Source organism: Phoca vitulina, unplaced genomic scaffold (assembly GCF_004348235.1).
Source record: "Phoca vitulina isolate PV1807 unplaced genomic scaffold, GSC_HSeal_1.0 scaffold22, whole genome shotgun sequence".
Taxonomy (NCBI): Eukaryota; Metazoa; Chordata; class Mammalia; order Carnivora; family Phocidae; genus Phoca; species Phoca vitulina.
In genome coordinates, this window is record NW_022589725.1 from 20,972,366 (window position 1) to 20,996,701 (window position 24,336).

Sequence of the window (24,336 nt, forward strand, 5' to 3'; positions counted from 1 at the left end):
GGAGATTTTTTTTTCATGCCTGCATTTTCCTTGTAGAAGAGAAATAGATCAAGAGTGATGGAAAGTAATAATGCCCCTGGGTTTCATAGCACTAGCTCTTTCTTTCTTATAGCTATAAAGTACTCAAGATTTATTGTTAGGATTATTCTCTCATGCTACTTTAAATTCATAATAATCAAATAAGCCCCTTTAAGAGGCCATCTTTATGGTATAAAAATTGGTTAAGAAAGATGAATCATAAATAGGAGAAACACTTATAATATCTACATGTATGTTCAGCATTCCCCTAAACTTAATGTAAATCATGCAACATAAATTATTTATGCAAGTATGTACTGGTTAGCGTAACATTAGCTGCTGTGACAAACAGTACCAAAATGTCACTTGCTTCATACAATAAAATGTTATTTTTTTTTCCATGTAACAAAGTCCAGTGTGGGTGTTTCTGGTTGGTGGATAGCATGCTTCCACATGCTAATTCAGAGCACCAGGTTCTTTTCATAATGTGACTCCACCATCCTCTAGAACCTTGCTGGAAAAGGGAAAGAAACAGTAGAGATCCCTCGCATGCCTCTAAAAAGTCCTGCCTTGACTTCTAGAGGCAAGAACTGGTCAAACGGTCAACGCCTGGGTGCAAAGATAGCGAGAAGGGCTTGGAAACATTGTCCCTGCCTAGGCAGTGCCATGCAAGCACAACAGACCCCATGGAAGGAGGAATGGATTGGGGGATAACTAGTCATTTTCTGCACTGTTGACCAAGATAATGGAATTCAAATCTGCTATACCTAGAATTACTCTAAATTGACTGCCCCTTGTATAAGACCCCAATGATAAAGTCCGTGGAGTAACCACTTTGTGTTCCAAATCACCTCTGCAGACCTCTTGGAAAAAAGGGATCCATCAGCAGAAGGATCTAGACTAGAAGACTTAAAAAAGACATTTCTATAAAAACACCTTGCAGTTAGGTTTATCAGATTTCCCATCCCAAACCCTATGCATTTAGCACAGTCACATCACCACAAGTTGGCAAATGAGGAAATGGGAGAATAGGGAGACATCCCAAACTATTTAGCAACTGCCTTCCAGAGGAGCTAAGTGAAGTGTTTTCTCCTTCCCAGTGATTGGTGCCTTATCAAAGATTCAGGACACCAGGGCCATGTAGTTATGTTTCCATTTATTCAGCAAAGAGGTTGGAGGCCAATCCCAGAGTGGAGAGGCCTCAGGAGACTTTTAGATCAAGTACAAAGACAGATTCATGGAATATACTACCCAGATATTTCAAAGGTTGTAAATTGACCTGCACAGTGTTGTTGGTTTTTTTTTAAGTTTATTTATTTATTTTTTTAATCAATCTCTACACCCAACATGGGGCTTGAACCCATGAGCCCAAGATCAAGAGTCACAGGCTCCTCCAGCTGAGCCAGCCAAGCACCCCAGACCTATACAGTGTTTTATACATTTCTAACTTAGGTGCCAACACTGACAAACCAGAAGATTTAACATGAAAATCCAGATTGCTAACTTCTTTTGAAAAAATCAGATGTAGCAACCTCTGGCATGCATGTGGCAGCAATCTAGGTGGCAAGATTGGGTGGCTGCTCTTTGTAGCCGAGGAACGCCCTCTGTGGTCACCACGTTCCAGCCCAGCCCCAGACACTCATTTACCTTTTTACCCAGCCCTGGGTCAGTTTGTTCTCTGAGAAATTCCATCATAGTTTTCCAACTTCACCTTGGGTGAAGAATTCAGGAATGACAATCAGACTTCTCAAAACCCCTGAGGCCAGGAGAACAAATGTCTCATTTATTCTCAAATCAAGTTGGAAACAGCCAACATAAAACCACAGTGATTTAGCCAGAAGACATAAATATTATATTTAGAAGGAGTGACTATATAATTAGGAAACACTGTCTCCCTAAGAATCAAAATCAATTATCCTGATAAAACCCTAGGACTGCTAACCGCTCTTGAATATATTATAAAAAGAAAAAGAAAAAACCAAAACTAATTTTAGGTGATCAGGAGAAGGGCGTTCTCCAGGGACATGGCTGAGTTCATTCCAGGACGTTTGACATAGCCTGTCTCTTTTTTTTTAAATGCACAGGCTTTAATTCGAGAGAGAACGTTCTTAGCTAGGGCTCAAGGTGGATAATTACTGATGCTTTTGGTAAGTCTTAAAAGGAGTTAAGACAAAGGTGTGTGCCTATGAGGAGACTCTGGTCCAAAGGAGGACCCACACAGGGGCTGGACCCTCTGTGAGAATAAGGTGTCAGCGATCACTTCTGGAATGTCTCAAAGGATCCCAGCCCAAGACATCCCCCAGAGAATGTTTTTCCGGAGCTCCCCCTTATCTGAGATGGCTATGTGCACCATCTGCACTATAGACATTTGTTTCTAATGTGACTCAGTACAGGAATTGAATTCATAATGTAAATTCAATTCTTCCCTGCTGGTGGCATTCCACTTGATTGAAAAGAAATACACACTTCATCTAAAAATAATTAGCCTTTGAACGGCCTTTTATTTCAATTGACTTGAGGCTTTTTATTGATTCCTTTAGGGTTTATGTGGTAGAGAGAATAGGATTCTCCTGGTGTGGTCTTTCTTAGCTTCTTACCGATGGGCGTAGATCATCCTTCACTGTCATACCCTTGCTCCTTATAGTGCAGCTAATCAGGAGCCACAAACTGGTGACCTGCAAACTAAATTGAGCCTTTTACTTGACTCTTGGTACCTATATACATTTTTGAATTTGAGTGTTTAAACATGAAATACTATTCCAGTTGGCCACAGGTCTTGGTGCCTCTCTACTGCCTTATACCAAATGTAATTCACAGATTTATGTTGATTCTTGGGCTCCATAGGTATGTGAATTTGGAGATTCTGAAATTAATGAACATGTATTAAACTAGTTAATACATGAAAAGTCCTGTGGCACCTGGGAGGCTCAGTTGGTTAAGGGTCTGCTTTCAGCTCAGGTCATGATCGCAGGGTCCTGGGATGGAGCCTCACATCAGGATCCCTGCTCCGCGGGGAGTCTGCTTCTCCCTCTACTGTTCCCTCTGCTTATGTTCTCTCTCTCTCAAATAAATAAATAAATAAAATCTTAAAAAAAAAGGTCCTAAGAACAGTGCCTGCCACATAATAGGAACTCAGTAAATTATAATTAAATCATCATTATTTTTACTGTTCTATATTTCATTACAATTTACTAGCAATATTTACTAGATCAGTTCTACCAAGAGATTTTTTTTTCTTGTAAACTGGGATGTTTTTCTTCTTCCAATTTTTCATTTGTTTGTTCCTTCTTGTAGTATATGGTTCTTTACAGAAATAATCTGATTAAATTAGACTGCACTTAATGGCAAACAGGAAAACAGCCAGCTGACCAAATAAACAGATCCTAAGCTGAAGAATTACATAGTGGGGGGTGAAAAGCCAGTGTCTTCTAAGCATGACAGATGCAAATAGAAAAACCCAGTGAAGGCTGAGAAATAGACCAGGCTAATTGCAGCTGGGTGAGAGTCCCTATTGTTTCCAAGAGCCTGTATCTTGTTACTAAACGGGCAGCATGTTAGTAAGACCCTATGCCATGGAACCCTTCCTTATCATCACTTTTCAGTAAAAGACAATTTCCAATTATTTTGTAAAAGCATTCTAAAATCTTAGACATGCCCCAAAAATACAGTGGAGTTATTTGTGATTCTACTCTCAACATACAGCAGAGCAGGTTACTGAGATCATCACAAATTCTATTTTTACAGAATGGGAGTTGGCTTTGAATGGGGGGGATGGAGCCCTGGATTAAGTGGCAAGAGTTTGGTGTTCAGATCTTGATTCTGCACTAAAACGCTGGAGTGGTAGGCTTCAGTTTCCTTAGTTAAGGAATGACAGTTAATAATGTGCTAAATGTGCATTCACTCAAAGTTATAAGTCTCTTAACTTCTTTGGCCCAGAGCACGGGTCTTCAGAGATTTAAACCATCTTTTGGTATTTTAAGTTCAGTGGTAACTTTCAGTTTGACAAGAGGTCACTGGCCTGTGATTACTCATTTTGGTAAAATAAAAATTTCTTCCCTCACTCACAATTATTTTTATTCCCAGCTCTGATAGACCCCAGCTGAGTCATCCTACAGAAAGCACTTCACTAAAAATAGAAAACTCCTAGGCCTTAATAGTAGGCACCTCTAAGGGGAGAATACTCCAGGACAGACACAAAAATTTCAAGGCCCGGAGCACATACATTCACTGAGATGAAGTGGCTTGCCAGGTAGCAAAATTATTGACTCCCATTATAGTATTATTTGCTTTTAGATGCTGAATGGTGGTGGTATGTATACAAAGCAGCAAGAGTATGGCTCTTGGGACAGGACAAACAATTCGTCCCATGTCAACGCCCCAGAATTTCATGCACAATTTTGAAAGAAATTATGGAGGTCACGGGGGACATGCTACAATAACACTGCCTAAAAACACAAAACTTCACTGGTGTGCAATTATAAATATTTATGTAGTTCATGAATTTGCAGAGTTCAGCCAATCCGGACTGAGTAGAGCTTAGCTGGGCTTGGTCATACATTTATGATTAGGTATAGGTCAGGTAGGTGACTCTACTGATCTCAGCTGGACTTGTTTCCATATCAGTATACTGGCCACTTGCTGGTTGATCTTGGACAATTCAGGCTGTGTGACTGGGATGACTGGAGTGACCCAGTTATGTTCCTCTACCAGACTAGACCGGGCATGTTCCCATGGCCATACCAGAGTAACAGGAATGAAAGTTGAAATGCACACGTGCTTTCTCAAGCCTCTCCTTGGGCCATGTCTGCTAACACCCTATTGGCCAAAATAAGTCACATGACCACCTCATATTCAAAAGGTAGAGAAGTAGCCTGTACCGCTTTAATAAGAGCAACTTAAGGTCAGAAGGCAAACTGTGGATACAGAGAGAGAGAGGTGAGGCATTGAGGCCATTAATCCAGTCAGTTTACAAAAGAGGAGAATCAACTAGGTTCTGGTCCTAGCTTTACTATTAGCAAGCTGTATCCTTGAGAAAGCTGCTTAACTTCTTTCAGCCACAGTTTTATACTAAGTTAAAGGAAAAGGTTTGACTATATAATTTCTAAAATCCCTTTCCAATACTACTAAGTCTTAGAGAGGTTGACAATATAATTGCTAATGTCCCTTTCAAAGGTTTCTACAGTAATCTCTAGACACGTGTAAGAAGATTACAAAAGAAGTTCTGTAATACATCTTAAGAATCAAAGGAGGTATAAATTATGGGTTAAGCTAAGATACTGAAGCATTTCAAGAGAGGTATATTGGGGAAATGACAGTGAAGAAAGAATGGGGATGTAGCTAGGAAAAAAGTCACAGGAATCTGATTATGTTCTTTGCTGTATTAAGAGCAGATTTCCTCCATGGGCAATTTCACGGAGTATATGGGTGTGTAGAGGAGTTGACACATAAGACCTATGTCACAATGCGTTTGGCTTTTGACATGAAATAAAATTTAAAATGCAAATGCGTGTAGGGACTATGCTTGGTAAATCACATGATCTCTAGCTTCTATATTTCCTCTTTTGATTCAGTATTTGGATCTACTTAGCATTTAGTATTTGGATCCACTGCCTACCTATCCTGGATCCTTCCATCTTTCATCTCTGCAGACTTAACCCTCATTCTGCCTTCACACAACAGCCTCCATCAAACACCTTGAATCCAAACTTGAACATTAGCAACCTCCAGAGGTCCAGAGAGATGAGATTTATAAAAAGAATCCTATTATATGAATCAAACCCCCAAAAAAATGTTGAGGAGGGATATACAAAAGGAGCACTTTGTGGGGAGCCCTTTGTCTAAAGTGGTGCCGTTCAGAAAATGGTCCTTAGACGAACAACAAGAACATCACCTGGGAGCTTGTTAGAGATGCAGAATCTCAGGACCCACCCCAGATCTACTGAATCAGAATCTGCATTTTAACAAAATCACCAGGTACTTTATGTCTACATTAACTTTTGAGAAGTGCTGATGTAAAGCTTTCCCATCTTTTCACTTTTAACATGCAACCATCTTTTAAAAAAGTGCTCTCAGTCATAGACTGTGAGGTCCCCTCTATTATAATCTGTGGTCAATTATAGATGAAAGACACTGGTAATGATTTAATTGTTATGTATTAGAGCAGATTCAAAGATATGTTCTTGTGCTATATACCATTAAAAAGCGCAAGGAAGAAGGAAGTTACAGTTAGAAAACTCCATCCCCCTAGTAAATATCATCTATTATATGTGCCATAGATTGAAGGTTGAAAACCTCTGCCCCAGGATAATGATAATAGCAAGGATATTGGCAGATCCTACAAGGCCCCAACTTTTTAAGTCCCATCTCCTCTACAAAGTATTTCCCATATCAAAGTATTTCCCAATACAACCTTCATTTTCAACATCCATAGTATATTTTGTCCTAGAACCCATTCAGCCCAACTTGTTATTTTCCACATAACTATCGCTTATCACCCTGGACAGATTCTAAATTTTTCATTCTTCACAGCACCAAACACAGGGCCTTGCACCAATCAGAGTATTCAAAAATATTATTTGTTGATAAATGCTTCAAATCAACAACAGCCCAGAACATAGTCTAAAAGTGAGATCCAACACATGCCATAATTGCGCTGCGTTGACCCAATAATGACTTAAATGATGTAACTACAAAGAACAAAGACCACTTAGACAGGGTTCCAGATGTTCTCAGCAGCAAGTTATGTTTTTTCCTCTCCCTTTAGAAATGAAGTTATCCAGAATTAATAAGCAAGCACAATATGCTAATTACTTTAGCACATATAATCTCATTTAAACCTTGTAACAACAACCTGTGGAAACTGTCATTATTATCCCCATTTTATAGATGAGGAGATTTCAATTCCAAGATAGTAAATGAGCTTCCCAAGGTCATATCTGGAAGATGCAAGCATCTTTCATGGAAAAAGAATCTTATCTATCCCTCAATGAATTATCCAATTGTATAGATCGATGAAAGCAGTTTAATTTGTGATTGTCTTCCTAGCCCTTTGTAATGGACTCTATTGCTAGTTGGTCTTTGTTCAAAAGATGAAACTTCATTTTAATATCATTTTCAGGCAAATATAATCGTTTAGGAAAAATCTGCCAAAAATATAGGCATGCAACATATTTCAGGACTTGATTAAAAGTGTCAGGAATTTATACCCATTGTGAATTAATTGTATTCCTCCACATTGGCATGAACTATCCAATTTATTTCTGTTTAGGTCTGGACTGTTTTTCATTTTGACCTAGAAATACACTCATCTCACCTTTTACTCATTTTCTTTAGACTTCAGTTGCCAATGGCAACCTGAAATTACAAGGTTAAACAAATGCTGCATTTTACTTGAGTGGCTTGTAACTTTGAACTTTGAGTTCATGTTCAGTGGGAATTGTCAATCTATAAGGATCACGACCACCTTGCATTGTGGCAAATCCAAACAGTCTGAATTTGCTGGGCCTCTGCTAGGACTTTATTGGCTGTATCCCTTTTTAAGTTTTGGCTTTGATTTATTGGAACTGATTACCCATCTACAAGGGTACTATGAATTTGGGGACTGCCCTCCCTCATGGTGCTGGTTTGGGTTCCTGAGTCTTCATAGTTGACATTTTTTCCTTAAATGGGCCCCATGAATTGCTGGCTTCTTCACCTTGTCCCTGATATTATAGATTGAGTTTTCCTGGTCGGCATTTCAAGTGTGGAAACCAGTGGCTTTCTGCAGAGACTATGACTTCACCATTTTAATACCCCCAATTCTTAGGCCTTCTATCCCATCTTCTTAGAACATTAAAACCCCAGTTCTCTAAGATGGAGAATCTACTCTGCCACCGTGGACCGTTTGTCTTTGAGTTCCTTTGTTATTCCTGTGTCTTAAGGATTTCTTTTTCTAGTATTAAAACTCAGTTATCAGGGGCTCCTGGATGGCGCAATGGGTTGAGCATCTGACTCTTGGTTTCAGCTTAAGTGGTGATTTCAGGGTGGTGAGATTGAGCCCCAGGTAGGGCTCTGCACTGAGCGTGGAGTCTGCTTGAGATTCTCTCTCTTTCCTCTGCCCCTCCCACTTATGCTCTCTCTCTCTCTAAAATAAATAAATCTTTAAAAAAAAAAAAACTCAGTTATCAATTTAAATTAAATGTATGTGTCCTATTTTACTCAGCATTTCCCTGTTTTGAGTAGAAGGAATCTCCACTCAGACATTTTGACTTGAAGTCCCATTGCAATTTATTCTAAAGAAATATAGAGGAAAACAAGTAAACCAACACAATCTGTAATGCTTGGGATATCTAATGTGGTCTCATTTTCCCACATGCGATTTTCCAACAATCCCCTGCTAACCTGACTGACCTCCCTCTGTATCTTTTATATGATCCTGTTATTTCTATTCTTGATTGAAGTAAAAATTCATGAGATTATTCTAAAAATAAGATGAGTCTGCAAGGTGGCTCAGGCTGATTTTGAAACCACCCATTCTATGTGTGTATTTTAATGCTTTTCCCACTGTTTTCAGTAACCTCTTAGCTGATTAATTGATGATGTTGACATTAAAATACTCTCATTAATTCTTCATAAAATTTTCCCGGTCACTCTATCCCACACTCAGTGTTTTATGCTTTTCTGTTTGTTTGTTTGTTTAGTATTTGCTTTTATTCTGGAATGCTATTTTCATGCTAAAAGTAAAATAATCACATTACCATAAAAATGAGAAATAGGAAATGTAAAAGTACTCAGTCCCAACACAGTTTATATTTTAGTATTTTCTTTCAAAGTAATTCTATATTCTTAGAAAATATTCTCATGGTTGTAATCACAGTACATATAAAACTGTATGTAGATTTACTTCATTTATCACAGTAACAATTATGTTCCCTTATTTTCATAGCCATTTATTGTTTTACATTTATTGGCTGCATTTCATTTCTTCAAGCAGAAGCCTTATGTTTTCTTTCACAGAAACTCTGTTTTATTGATGTTTTTGCTGGGGTTTTTTTTGGGGGGGTTGGTTGTTTTTTTTTTGTTTTGTTTTGTTTTTTTTGCTTGTTTGTTTTATTATTTTCCCTAATCTTTAGCAGTAAATTTTAAAATTGAGCAAGATAATTTCAGTACCATATTACCACTTGCATTTCCCAAAGGCCAGAAATATTTTTAAAAGGGTTAAGAGACTGTGAGGAATTACATTTTTAAAAATACAGCAGATGCTTCCAGAGAAAGAAAAAAAAAGTGAAATAATCTAAAATGTCTAATGAGAAAACAAACTGAAACAAATGGCTTTATGTGTATATAAAAAGTAACATAACAAGGAGAGCCTGGGTGGCTCAGTTAGTTAAGCGTCTGCTTTCAGCTCAGTCATGATCCCAGGGTCCTGGGATCAAGCCCCACACTGGACTCCCTGTTCAGCAGAGAGTCTGCTTCTCCCTCTCTCTGCGGCTCCCCCTGCTTGTGCACATGCTCTCTTTCTCTCTCTGTCAAATAAATAAATAAAATCTTTAGAAAAAGTAATGTAACTATACAAAGAATATAATTAATTCAGGGAACTTTTGCAGAGTAATATAATTTTGTATCTTTGGTGGGATATATTCTGTGAAAAACAAAACCTCAAGAATGTCTTACACTTCACGTGGTTATTTTATTGTTAGGTCACAATATTGAAACTATTTCCATATATTTGAAAATGTAAAGCAAGTAAGTAAATACATCGTTACTAGAAAGCAAAATATACAAAATTAGTTACAAAATAAAAGAGATATAGACTCTGAGAAACAAACTGAGGGTTCTAGAGGGGAGGGGGATGGGGGGATGGGTTAGCCTGGTGATGGGTATTAAAGAGGACACGTACTGAATGGAGCACTGGGTGTTATACACAAACAATGAATCATGGAACACTACATCAAAAACTAATGATGTGTGGTGATTAACATAACATAATAAAATAAAATTTAAAAAATGAAATATAGAAATATAAAAATCAAAGGAGTTAAGAAAAAATTCTATAATATTACATTTAAATTTGAGATATCAATACATACTAATGATTCTTCAAAAATATATGTCCTAATGTCCACTGCTGGCCTAAATACAATGACTGTCTGGTAGCAGTGAGCACTTTTAGCACCCAATGCCTTCTCCAATAAAGGCTCTTTGGAAAAGTAGCTGATTCCAAGTCTGAGTCAGAGAAAGCACAAGAAGTGCCTGAGTTACCTTATTTTACCTAGAAAAGCAAGCGAGTGCTCAAAAACCAATGAGGGCATGTCAAAAGGACCCAGGATCATGCCCTCAAAGGGCTTCTGCTGGCATTACATGTGACAATTTGAGCTCAAAAAAGAATAATGACTGCAACTGATTTAAACAAAGGGAATAAATGGAAATAAAAATATATTGTCTGCAGTTATTTTCAGAGAGAGAGAAGAAAAAGAAAACTCATTGGTTATCGTTTGAAATTATTATTGCCCCAACTCCTTACTCAGAATATTTGTGAATCAAAGGAAAAGAATTAAATGCTTGCTCTGCCTTTTTAGGAGGAACTCTGGTTCATCTCCACCTGACAAGGGAAAGCTCTGCCTTACAGAAGAATACTAGCTAAATAAAAAAAGAGTTATATAATTGCCATTCACCCCTAGTAAGATAGGTGAAAATCATCAATTTCATGAAAAGGTGCTAAGGAAACTTTATATGGACCTAGAGCTTTACCCCACAGAATAATTGCCAATAGCCAAAAGAAAAAATGTGTTGACAAAGTTGAAGTCTGATATTTACTACTTTTAGCCAAGTGATCAAATTTAGCATTGCTGATAATGCAACCACATGATAATAGAGCTCACTAATATGTTACAATATAGATAGAAAAGAGTACCTGTTGACTCTTCTCACCCAAACAAATGTTTGTTTAATCCCCATCTGATCAAGCTTACAGGCTTAATTTCTAGTTTACAGGAAAGGCAGGTTTTCCAGGACCAACTTAAATGACACCCCCAGGAAATAATCAGACAAATTCAAAATGTGGGCATTCTATAAGAAAATTGAACAGGACTCTTCAAAAAATCCAAGTCATAAAACAATTTAAAACAATAAATAACTCAACAGGGAAGAAAGAGGAAGGTATCACAATCAAATGCAATACAAGAACTTTGATTGAATTCTGGTCCAAAAAAAAGCTAGAAAATTTGGAAGAGGTAATACTGGGAAAATCTGAACATGGATGGATGTTGGGTAACATTAAGGAATTATTATTAATTCCCTTGACATGATTAAGGTATTGCCATAATGTAGGAAAATGTCTTTATTTTTAAGCGGTGTGGGGGTCAAGTGCTGTGATATCTGAAATTTATTTTCAAATGATTCACCAAAAAAAAAAAAAAATAGAGTGATAAACAATAAGAATGCACATGTGGCAAAATATCAAGATTATTACTACAGTTGCTTTCAGGGTTTTTGTGGTTGTTGCTGTTATTTTGTTTTGGTTTTAGGGGTTTTGTTTTTGTTGTTGTTGTTGTTGTTGTTTTTTGGTGGTGGTGGTGGTGGTGGTGGTTTTTGGTTTTGCCTCGGCAAACAATGCTGCAGTAAGTTTGGTGACGTTTCCATCTTATATGTTGGTGCTTTCATTTCCCTGGGCCAGGTTCCCTTCCCAAATGTGAAATTGCTAGGTGAAAAGCTATGTACATTTTCCTTCTTATAAATATTATGGATACCATTTTATTGCCCAATGTTTGAAAATGTCCACTTCTCCCCAGATGTTACTGCTCCTTTGAACAAACCTTTTTTTTCTTACCAATATGTCCCTTTAAAAAATGTGCTATTGAATCTCCCTTATTGTCTATGAGTGAGCGTTTTCTGAAATATATATTGGATATTTTCACTTCTCCTATGAATTGCTTGAGGTTCGTCCATTTTTTCACCAAAAAAGGATTATTTTCATTTAACTAAATACAGTGACCTTGAACAACATGGGTTTGAATAGGTCCACTTATACATGGATTTTTTTCGATACAGTATAGTACTGTAATGTATTTTTTCTTCCTTATGATTTTCTTAAAAACACTTTTTTCTCTAGCTTGCTTTATTGTAGGAATATAGTATATAACGCATATAACATAAAATACGTGTTAAAAATATGTGTTAAATAACTGTTTATGTTATTGGCAAGGCTTTTAGTCAGCAGTAGGCTATTAACAGTTCTGGGGGAGTCAAAAATTTGACTTGGATTTTTGGCTATGCGGGGGGTTAGCGCCCCTTCCCTCCCCACACTGTTTAAGGATCAACTACATACCTAATAAATTTTTTTCTTTGTAGCTTACAGTTTTTCTATCTTGCTTGAGAAGGTCTCTATACCCTATGATTATGCAATTATTCACCCAGAATTTTTCCTAAGATTTTTTTGCTTTGTGTTTTATTTATTTTTTTAAAAATTTTATTTATTTATTTGAGAGAGAGAGTGAGAACAGAGAGAGGAAGAAGTATGTTACCTGCTGACCGGAGAGCCTGATGTGGAGCTCTATCCCAGGGCCCCAAGATCATCACCTGAGCCGAAGGCAGATGCCTAACCAACTGAGCCACCCAGGCGCCCTGCTTTGTGTTCTATAATAAGGTCTTTAATATACTTCATTGGGCAAAATGACTCGAGTTGGACCTGAGCTCAAAGTGAAAATTCTCCTTAAATATATCTCTGTGCCTTCTCTGTAGCATTTTTTTTTAAGTTTTAGCAGTTGTGTCTTTGTTATCCCACAGTAGCTTATTACACTCTGTTTTCAATTTGTTTCCTTAGAAAGTTGGTATTGATTATATCTCTTTACTAAGTCAGTACCTGTCTTATCTTATATTTATGCCACATTTACATTATATTGAGTATTTCCCCCCTGCTTTTAAACCAACCTTCATAAGTAACTTTACTTTCTCCTTGGTCTTTGCTTACATTTATGAATCTAAAAACCTTGCATAACTAGATCAAATCTCTACCTTATTTTTTTAAGGCAGTTGAAAAACTGTCAGAGGCAAAATAAGCATCCCAAGTGCAAAAACCTTGGACATTATAATCAGGCAGAGCTAAAAACATTTGAACTTGACTGTATTGCCTTTTCCTGCTTAACTATCCAGAGTTCACAGAAGCTATGAGTAGGCAACATGTTTTGAAAAGTGAGTTAACTGAGAAATTTAGAAATTGAGTCTGACTAGTCAAATTGGAGAACTCAGCCTATAATAAAACAAACTCTGGCAATGCTCTTATTTATTAATATCTGAGTATAATGTAACAATTTGCCTTAAAATTAGAGATCAAATTCAACCATGTCCTTCCCTCTTTTTGCCCATTTCCTAAAAATAGATCTTATAAATTTAAGATCAAGCAAGCTCACGTTTGCTAATGTTATAGAAAAGCTCCAAAGCATATTCTCCAAAATCAGATTTTTCATGAAGATCTATCAGTCCTATGGTGATTGTCCCTCAAGAATGTGTTTTAAAATTATAGCAATGGAAAGATGGGGCCAGCTGAATTAAACTATGAGTGCTTCGTGGAACCAGGCCATATATGACACTCCTTTGAATTCCCCTACTGTATCAGGTGGTTATTGCCACAATACTGCTGCCTAACAAAAAAACCACAAAACTGAGTGGCATAACACATTAAGCATTTACTAAGCTCATGAGTCTATGAACTGGCTGGGCAATTCTGGTCTGAGTAAGGCTCAGCTGGTCTCAGTAGCCTTACACAAGCCTGTTTAGCTGGTGGGTCAGCTGAGGGCTGGCTATTTATAATAGCTTTTCCCTCATGTCTGATAGTCATTCAAAGTGATGGAGAGGGGGATAACTGGGTCATGTGTCTCCTCCTGCAGCAGTCTAGCCTGAGCCTCTTCACGGAATGGCTCAGTGAGCTTCCAACAGTGAGAGCAGAACCACATGAAGCCTTTTGAGGTCTAGGCTCAGAACTGCCTGCTGTCACTCTGACATTCTACTGGACAAAGCAGATCATAAGGCCTCCCTAGATTCAGGGAGATGAAACGTACACTCTACTCTTTCATGGGAAACACTGCCAAGGCCATGAGTACCAGGAGGGGTGAGACATTGCTATCACTTGTGCAATTAATCTACCATTCCCCCAGAACCTACAGCTTGAGTTACACAGAGTAGACACTCAATACTCAATGAGGATGTGAACCAGAATGTGAAAATGAGATGGGATAGCACTGAACCCCAGCAGAAGGATGATCAAGAGCAAGTCCTGGTGTTCAGTGGAGAACCATCTGAAGCTCAGGATGGTGGTGAGGCAAAACGAGGAGGGATCCAAACTGAAAGTCCATAGTTAGACCCAATCTCTCGAGTTTCCTGGTCTAAGCCAGATTTAAATCTGCTAGGACCGAAGTTAGAAACCCTCCACAAGCCCAGTAGAACTCACGAGTGTGGTTCAAATTGACTGCCAACAATAAAAAATCAGGTCCTCCATGAAAATTTAAATTTCTGACTTCTGAAAAACAAAAGTCTTGCAAACATTAGCTAGAGCTGGGTTTCTGCCACCCCTTTAGACTGAGCATGTTCTCCCCACCACTCCCACTTATTTTCATGACTTGCCTGGCCCCCCTAAACATCTGAGTTTGTGACCCTTAGGCTGGAATAATTCTAGGCTCCTGATGGGTGGGACTTTTTGGGAACAGAGCCAGACTTTGCCCTTCATATTTTCTTACAATGAACAAGTATTCCATGTATAAGAAGCAAAAATAAACAAAAGAAAAGCTCTAACTTGAAATTTAATAATAAATGCAAATTTGTAATTAAATTGTTAATAGCAGAATGACTTTTTTTTAAAGAGTGAAGTATGGCATGTAATATAAATTAAATAAAATTAATTTAGTTAATAAATTAGTTTATTAAAGTAGTTTAGAATACAGTATAATCTACCACTAACCCATGATAAAAGAAGAGTCCACTAAAATTGTAATTTAGCCACAACTGGGTCAATAATTAAAAATTATTTTAAATAATTATTTAATTATTATTATTGTGATTTATAATAAGAAATATATATTTAGTCTTCATCCCAGTTCCTGGCACAGAGTTCCTGAAACCCTTGAAATTTCCTAAATGATAAGCAACAAAGTGTCTTTTGTTATGTTAGTGAGGTGACTTTTCAGAAGCCCCTAGGTAACCTAAAGATGGGGGCTGATTGCCAGGGGAACCAACCTTGCAATTCGAGGGTTGGACCTCACAGTCCCAACCCCTAATCTCCAGGGAGAGAAGGGCAAGAGGTGAATCAATAGGCAATGGCTAGTGATGTAATCAACCATGCCTATGTAATGAAGCCTCCATGAAAACCCAAAAGGATGGGGTTTGAAGACCTTAGGAGTTGGAGAACTTGTGGAAGGAGATGCAGGGGGAATGGGCACTCAGAGAACACGGTAGCTTCGCACCCTTTCCCCCATACTTTGCCCTGTGCATCTCTTCCACCTAGCTGTTCCTGAGTTACACCCTTTTATAACAAACCAGTAATCTAGTAAGTAAAATGTTTGAGTTCCTTGAGCCGCTCTAGCAAATTAATCAAACCCAATGTGGGGGGAATCATTGGAATCTCCAATCTATATCCAGTTAGTCAGAATCACAGGTGACAACCTGGATTTGCAACTGACATCTGACATGAGGTGGGGGTAGGGGACAGCCTTATAGGACTGAGCTCTTAACTTGTAGGATCTGATGCTATCTCCAGGTAGATAATATCAGAATTGAGTTAAATTATGGGACATCCAGCTGGTGTCCTAGGGAATTGCTTTGTGGTATGAGGGGAAAAGATCTCACACATTCGAATTGGGTGCAGAATCGTAATTATTAAAATAGATTATTTTAAAAATTGGATTATTAAAAATTATTCAAAAATGTTAGTTTAAGTATTTGACATTGTCTCACATTTCACATCCTTTTTTATATATAAATTTTAAAAAGAAACAGCACTATCAAGCACTCTGGGGTCTTGTCTCCCACTGACCTAAGAGTATTTGACTACTAGGTCACATACAATGTATCTAAAGCTGAAGGTCCCCCACACTAACCTCAAGGAAAACAGAAATCTACTATTTGCTGAACACGAGGCCCCTTGCTTTTCTTCCTTTCCTTATATTCCTTGGAAACAAAATTTGAACAGCATGCTTTGCTGAATTAAATTGAGACAAATGAATGATGAGACCTGGATGGTAGTTACTGAGAACTGCCAAACACCAGGCTAAGATTTCACTCCTGTAAAAGCCCCACTCCCTTCTAACTGGTTGCGATACCTGGGAAAGAATTGCCCATTGTCATCTTGTCTGTGATGCTCCAATGGCTCACCTGTTCCCAAGAGGAAGGGAGCAGCTGTGTGCGCAGGTGCCTTTGCTCCGCTGTAGTCATGTCAATCTCGGAGCCCCATGAGTGCCCTTCTCATAGCATGTTTTCTCCTTGGCTTATTAAAATTCATATGCTGGCACAACATCTTCATAAATACCCTACATTTTATATTTGGGAAGAAGAGTTAACTTCCACTACTTAGGGCAAGTCATTTTTATCAGGCACGTTTTAAAAAAAAAAAAGATTTTATTTATTTATTTGAGAGAGAGTGAGAGAAAGCACGAAAGCGGGTGAAGGGCAGAGGGAGAAGTAGACTCCCTACTGAGCAGGGATCCTGATTCGGGGCTCGATCCTGGGACTCCAGGAACATCACCTGAGCTGAAGGCAGACGCCTAACTGACTGAGCCACCCAGGCGCCCCTATCAGGCACTTTTTGATGTGGGGTGGGGGAGGGAAGGTTGTTCAAACAGATCCACAATCCATTATCTGAGACTCTTGGGATCATTGTTTTTTGGAACTCATAATTTTTCTGATTTTAGAAAGTGTTATATAATTCATATACTGTGAGCATAATACTCTAGAGGGGTGCTTGGTCATCCTCATAGTCATACAAAGTAATGTACCTACAGTACTGTGCATGGATATTCACATTCAGTGAAATATATAAGAATTATAAATAACCTTATATCAATTAATGTCTATGTGTTTGCACCAAATTTACAAAAAAGTTCTGGATTTCAGAACTTTGGGGGTTTTAGAATGGCAGATAAGGGATTTTGGACCTATATTATATAACTAAGTCTTGACAGAATTTCTCTAGCATAAAAGCAAGAGCAAAGGGGTTGAACTTAAAGAGGGTGTTCTCTTTATGTTGCTGACACTGTCCAGAACGTGAGTAAGGAAAGGGAGTCACAGCACCTAGAGACAGATGCCCTGAGCACTGTCTTTACCCTGGATGGTCCAGGGCTCAAGGCAAGTACCGAAGACTGCATGAAGCCTCAAATGGAGGACATACAGCCAGGATCAAGACAAAAAGTAGAACGGGGAGTTCAGAGTTGAACCAGGGCAGGAAGTCAAGCAGGGTGTCCAAAGTGGACCAGCCTCATTGGCATCACCTGGGAGTCACTGAGACATGCAAGATCTTGGACCCCACCCAGGTCTCCTGAATCTGAAGCAAAGTCGGGATCCCAGGTGATTTGTGTGAAGCTTAGAAGTTTGAGAAGCACACACACAAAAAATTCCATAAAGGTTTTAAGGACATGTCTCAAGAAAAGCTGCCTCGAGGCTACTAAGAGCAGAAAGAAAAAGCATTAGTCTCACATGCTGTTTCTAAGACTAGACTCCCAACTTACCATTCAATAAGGAAAGAGAATTTCATTTAAAATTCTAGGTTTCAAGGCACCTGGGTGGCTCAGATGCTTGAGTGTCTACCTTCGGCTCAGGTCATGATCCCAGGGTCCTGGGATCGAGCCCCTCATCGGGCTCCCTGCTCAGCGGGAAGCCTGCTTCTCCCTCTCCTACTCCCCCTGCTTATGTTCCCTCTCTCACTGTCTCGCTCTCTGACAAATAAATAAATAAAATCTTTAAAAAAGAAAATCTTATAAAATAAAATAAAATAAAATTCTGCGTTTCAGTGGGGCTCAGCACAGCAGAGCTTTTCAGAGGCAGCGCCCACCGCCGGCCGTCCCTCATCCCAGCTACGGAAGATGCCCGGCCTTCACTGGTTTTATGATTATGGCTTCCATTTAAGTCTGAAGAAACGGTTCTGTGACTTTTAAAAGTCTGGGCATTCTCCAGAACATTAAACAGATAAGTTAAAAGACAGTTTATAAGGTAGCTAAAGCAATGTACAAGGCAAATAAAATTAGAACGAAAAGAAAAAGAATCAAAGAGGTGATAAAAGAAGTCAAAACAGAAGTTAAAGTCGGTTACTGGAGTATGTTCAGTTCATAAAAATGCACTGAAGGGTGCCTGGGTGGTGAAGTCAGTTAAAGGTCTGACTCTTGGTTTCGGTTCAGGCCATGATGTCAGGGTGGTGAGATTGAGCCCCGCCTCAGGCTCCGCGCTCAGAGGGGAGCCTGCTGGAAGTCCTCTCCCTTTGCCCCTCACCCACCCTCTCTCTTCCTCTAAAATAATAAATAAACAAATCTTTTTAAAAATTGCGTTGAGCTCCTCTCTAGAATTACTCGGCGGCGCTTCATGAAGCCCGCTCGTACCTCTCCTGTCCTCTCCAGCCCCCTCTTCCCTCTCCCCAGCCTGAAGCATGGCTGACCTTGGCACTCCCAGCTATCAGTAGCTTCCAGTCCCTTCACGTAAGAACTTCAGATCACTGCATTGTAAACTTTTTCAAAAGATTCGCCTGTGTGTGTGTGTGTGTGTGTGTGTGTGTGTGTGTATTTATTTATACTGTTGCAGGTCTTTAGCCCTATTACGCCACACATAATCTGAACTTGACTTTCAGCCATGGACAAGTGATGTGTCTGTTTTACATCTTCTCCATAGGTAACCAGTGGATGGTATTTACCTTAATTTATTCCTGCCCCATCTTTGTACATCTCTTTCAAAGAGCTTCCACGTGGGTGGTTATAGAAAACTAAATGACCTAAAACCATCCTCCTCTCTTGATGTCTCCCAGCTGCAGATGGACCTGGAGCAAGAGTACCAAGACAAGTTCAAAAGACTGCCCCTGGAGATCTTGGAGTTCGTGCAGGAAGCCATGAAAGGGAAGATCAGCGAAGACAGCAATCACAGTTCTGCCCCTCCCTCCCTGGCCTCGGAGCCTGGAAAAATGAACCACAAGCCTCCCTCCAGTGAGGAGCTAGAAGGAGACAACCCAGGAAAAGAGTTTGATACTCCTCTGTGATTGTTCCTGCCAGGCCTTCAAAGCATGCATGGCCACTTCATCGGACTCTCTCTTACTACAAAAATCACTGCCCAGGAGCATCTTCCTGAGAAGCATCCCTTAGCCTAAAATCCACACCAAAGGGAGAGTTCTAGAAGGATCCATGCAAACATCCTCATGCCCAGGCTCCATGCATTATGTGGACACTACTGCAGGTCTGCTTGCGGAGAGTGCATGTATGTGGGATTTTTGTTTTCTTTCCAATAGTAAATTCAAAGCAGGCAACTTCCAGGCTCCATGGGACATTTAATGAAGGACAGTGTCTTTTTTGAAGAAAATCAAGCTCATGTTTTTATTTGAAGCTCTGGTGTAAAGTATTTCAAAGTAATAGAAATAGTTTGAGAAATGCATAGTATTATTTAACACTATCAAACAGCCAACTTTGAGCATTCATTTTCCTAACTGCCCCTCAACTATCATATTTTCAAGTTAACGTGCATATTAAATTGTTTTATCCTTTGCTTTGCAAGCACAGGTGGCTTGCAGTTTGCTAATTTATTTATCATAGAGGCATCAATGTATTTGTTGCTGACATGGCTTTATTAGGTACCATAGTGATTCGACTAAGTTGGTTTTCTTTCTTGAAAAAAAGTCACTTGATTGTATCCTTGCCCAGTGAAGCTATCCCAAGACTTAGCAATATGGCTCATAACATTGCTTGAGCAAATTGGCCACACACTTCCAGGCCCACCGTGCTTTCTGAGTTGACTATTTGCACTCAAAGTCTGGGTATTCATTGGTTGTTGGCCTGAAATTATTAAATAACTACGAAGAGTCTGTCTGGTTGAATAAAAATAGTTAAGCTGATGGATGTTGAGCAGAGATTCAATCAGAGTGAACAGGTTCCAGTAGTTATTTCGCTGTCTCACATTTTTTATGGTTCATTTATTTTTACTATAGAGATAAAGATTGAATATTTATCTAGAGAATACACAGACCCACATATAAATGATATATAGTATCCCCATGTATATATGTACACACACAGCCATGTAAGTGTATACACACTCACACACACACACACACACACACATGTGCGCACATACAAGTGTAGATGTGTGTTTTTTAATTGGCAATGACCCAAATCTCTTCCACAAGACTTAAAACCAAATTCAGGGGTAAATGCCTAGAGAAGAAAATGGTCAAACATCTATCTATATTATGTGGCTATTAAATTATGTTGAAATTCTAAGAAACAGTTGATGGAACTTGATGCAAGTTGAGGTAGATTTAGAGCTTAGAATATGAATTTGATATATATTTTGCAGGATCAAAAACTGGATTTTAAGGATCAGATTTTAAGCTTGTTTTAATAGAATATACAAAAAATGTATAGGACAGCAATATGGAAATTTATTAGTATCTTTCATAATTTTTAAGTCTGACAGATTTCGATTTTATTCTAACATAAAAAAATCTTTCATTATATATTTACTATGTACATTTAATTCACTTAACTATGTCTTTTTGTTAAGTTTCTATGTTGGGTGGCATAAGAAAAACAAATTATATCATGGGAAAACTGATCAAAAATATTATTGAAAGAACTTAAGTAAGAGAGAATAATTATATAGAGGACAATATAATTTAGAGAGTAACACAAAGGACATTGAAGTTAAAGAGCTGAAGAAAGATGCTCATAGCTTTATTTTCCTTTAAAATAAACCTGTCTGATTGTAGCTTAGCGAAACGTCTTAAAATGCAAAAACCGGTTGTGTCCTGAAAATTGTGTTTCAAGAATTTAATATTTTTATGCAAATTATTTTATTTAACTTTAAGCAATAACTAGGGATCACAATTAAGTTTTAATCAAAACGAAGGCTTAGTTCAAACATGAGGCAAGAGTGTTTGATTAAAAAAAAACAAAACACATCTAGCAAGACTCAAGAGGAAAAAATCCCATCCTCTTTGGAGATGATTATATTTTGATCTGAAGGATTTAGGGTATTAATTAGACACTTAATAAAACATATCTTCCACTGAAAGATAAATCTTTTGTAAATCATTCAACTTTTGCACTTTGAAAGAAAGGCATTAATCGTAAGGAAGCAAGAATGGGCACAATTGAATGCTGCATTTTTATAAATAAAATAACAGACTGTCTAACATTGCAGAAGAATGAACTAATAATAGCATTCATAACCAAATGCAACGATGATTATTACAGAACACTGTCTCACATTTTAGTCTAGAGATAGACAGAAGTGGAAAAACCTTGACTTACACAAAACTGTTTTTGGTAGTTGGATTTCATTCTCTTAGTGACTCTAGTCATTTTGCAATACATTTGTATTTGGCCATTTACTGTAATCACATTTTTATATCTGTACAATGACACTTTTTGCAGTTGTGGGGTAGTGTGTTACACTGTCCATCTTGCATCATTGAACCTACTACAGCGATACTATCATTTAACAATATTAAGATTACTTGAAATAGAGTAAGATAAAGAAAAAGGGTCTATATGATGTGCAGTTTTGTGCCTTTATGTATTTGCCTTGTTCTGTGTTGAATGTGTGAAATTCTGTACTGTGGATTTCCCTGTAATAGAGCGTTAGAGCTGTGTAGTAAATTAGACAGAGCCCCCTCCCCTCCAATACCCTTACATTACTGAGAATAGCGTGGTATTGGCCGTGAACACCAATTTTCAAAATTCTAATGACATGCCGTGTGTTTTTGGTTTTCAGCATTTCACTTGAACATTTCAACCTCACCATACATTAATTGATTAATGCTCCTGTAATAGATAAGCAGTCATTAAATAATTCTGAAAGAAAGGGCCGTTGCTTGCGTTACTTTGAATTTAATGTTGCGCTTGTGCACTGTATAAATATTGTTTGTGATGGATTGGACCTTGTGACTTTTGCCTTTTCAGAAGAAAAATAAAAAATAGGACAAAGTATTTGAAACTCTTAAAGTGTACATATTTTGGTTCTTCGATCTCAAATTATTTAAAATGCGTAATTCACATTTTTGTAATAATTCTATGCAATTTTGTGGCATGATGTTTCTTCCACTTGTAATTTTATGTGCTTTCATCACGATTCCAAAGGAAACAATAAAAATTTCTTAACACAACCCAGGTGTGTCATTTCTTGGTGTCAGAGCCAACCATTTTTTTTTTTTTTTGACGGACCAGATGGTGGGAGTATGCTTTGTACCAGTCATTAGGGACAGAAGGCCCACCCTGATACAGCCCACCTGTGCCCGTACAGGGAATCGGGATGTGCTGCAATGCATGTGCCAGAGGACACAGCTCTCATTACTCTATCGCTCCACCATCCCGTGCAGGAATGACGGTACACCTGCCCATTACTTCCGTTTTAGAGACCCTCCCTCCCTTCCTTCACCAAAGCTAAGGAAAGCAAAACAGTCAAAGATTGCTAACAAATAGTGGAGATGAACTGACAGAGTACTTGATGTAAGTTTTTCTTATGAAACATAAAAAGAGTTTGCAACATTCTTTCTTCCTTTCTTTCGTTCTCTCTTTCTTTCTCTTTCTTTCTTCTTACTTTCTTTCTTTCTTTTTAGGGGGGAGGGGCAGGAGGAAAGAGAGAATCTTAAGCAGACCACTTGCCCAGCACAGGGCTTGATCTCACGACACTGAGATCATGACCTGAGCTGAAATGAAGGGTCAGACGCTTGACCCACAGAGCCTCCCAGGCCCCCTGCAACATTGATTTTTTTAAAAAAAGGAATATATGGCCCCGTATCCCCGCAGCAGGCTCCCTGCTCAGCGGGAAGCCTGCTTCTCCCTCCCTCACTCCCCCTGCTTGTGTTCCCTCTCTCACTATATCTCTCTGTCAAATAAATAAATAAAATCTTTAAAAAAAAAAAGGAATATACATGTGAGTTATGAGAATGTCCCGTAGGCACTCTGTATACAGTATATCCGTTACCTGCTGCTATATTACAATTAGTCCAAAACCCAGGGTCTTAAAACAATAAGAATTATCTCTTATCTCTCATAGTTTTGTAGCTCAAGAATTCAGAGAGGGCAAAGCAGAGATGATGTGTCTCTACTCCGCAGTGTCCAGGACCTCAACTGGAAGATTAAAAGCCTGGGGGTTGGAATCCTCTGAAGACTAATTTATTCACATGTCTGGTCATTGATGATATGTCAGCTGAGAGACTAACTGGGCAGCTGGGCTGGAACACCCACCTATGTCCTCCCCACATGGACTGGGCTTTCCCACGACATGGTGGCTGGATTCCAAAGGTGAGCCAGGTAGGGGCTGTCTCCAAATTTTTATGACCAAGCCTCAAAGCTACATACTATCACTTATGCAAGACCCCCATTCGTTTCACAAGCCCCTTCCCAGAGGCAAGAGGAAGGAACAAACATGGGCCCCATCTCACTGTGGCGGTGGATCACACCCAAGAGCATGAGGAGCGAAACATACAGGTGTGGCCTTTTTTGGAAAATACAATCTGCCTGATACAGTATGCCCCAACTGAGTGTGTAGTTACACCCAAACCCGCTCCACCTCCTTTGTGTTCTACATCAGTGAACAAAATCAGTATCAATTCAGTCACCCAAACCAAAGCGTTGGCATCATCTTTGACAGCTCTCTCATCCCCCTTCCAGTGAATCATGGGTTGGGTCAATTCTGACCTGTGACAGCCCTCAGATTCATTCACTTTCTGTCCTTTCTGCTAGTCCCTAAATTCAAGCTACCACCCCCTCCCACCTGCCAAGGTTTTCCTAAATGGTCTCCATTGCGCTGGTCCCAAATTGTGCTACTATACTATACTAGACTAGACTGTACTATACTAGATTGTACCATACTAGTATGCTAGTATACTATACTCTAGCTAGACTGATCATACAGAACCAAAATTGGGATTAAAAGCCTTTATTGACCCCAACTGTCCTCAGGCTAAGGTCTAAACTCCTTAATAAATGTTTGCGATCTTACATGATTTGGTTCCTACTTGACTCTCTAACTTTATCTCCCTCTTTTTTTTTTAAGAGAGAAACACAAGTGGGGGAGGGGCCAGAGGGAGATGGAAAAAGAATCTAAGGCAGGCTCCTCACCCAGTGCAGAGCCCGACTCGGGGCTCAGTCTCACAACCCTGAG

General features: G+C 38.8%; 1 protein-coding gene across 3 annotated transcripts in view; it reads left to right on the forward strand.

The window, feature by feature from the left end:
* The window catches only part of PLCB1 (phospholipase C beta 1), a 667,247-nt gene extending 644,914 nt beyond the window's left edge, over positions 1–22,333 (forward strand). For all 3 annotated transcript variants that reach the window (XM_032419622.1, XM_032419621.1, XM_032419623.1), the window contains one exon: positions 18,989–22,333. Coding sequence is in view for 2 of the 3 variants with exons in the window: in XM_032419621.1 (XP_032275512.1) it covers positions 18,989–19,216 (228 nt within the window). In the remaining variant the exon portion in view is untranslated. The remainder of the gene's footprint in view (positions 1–18,988) is intronic.
* The last annotated feature ends 2,003 nt before the right edge of the window (positions 22,334–24,336 follow it).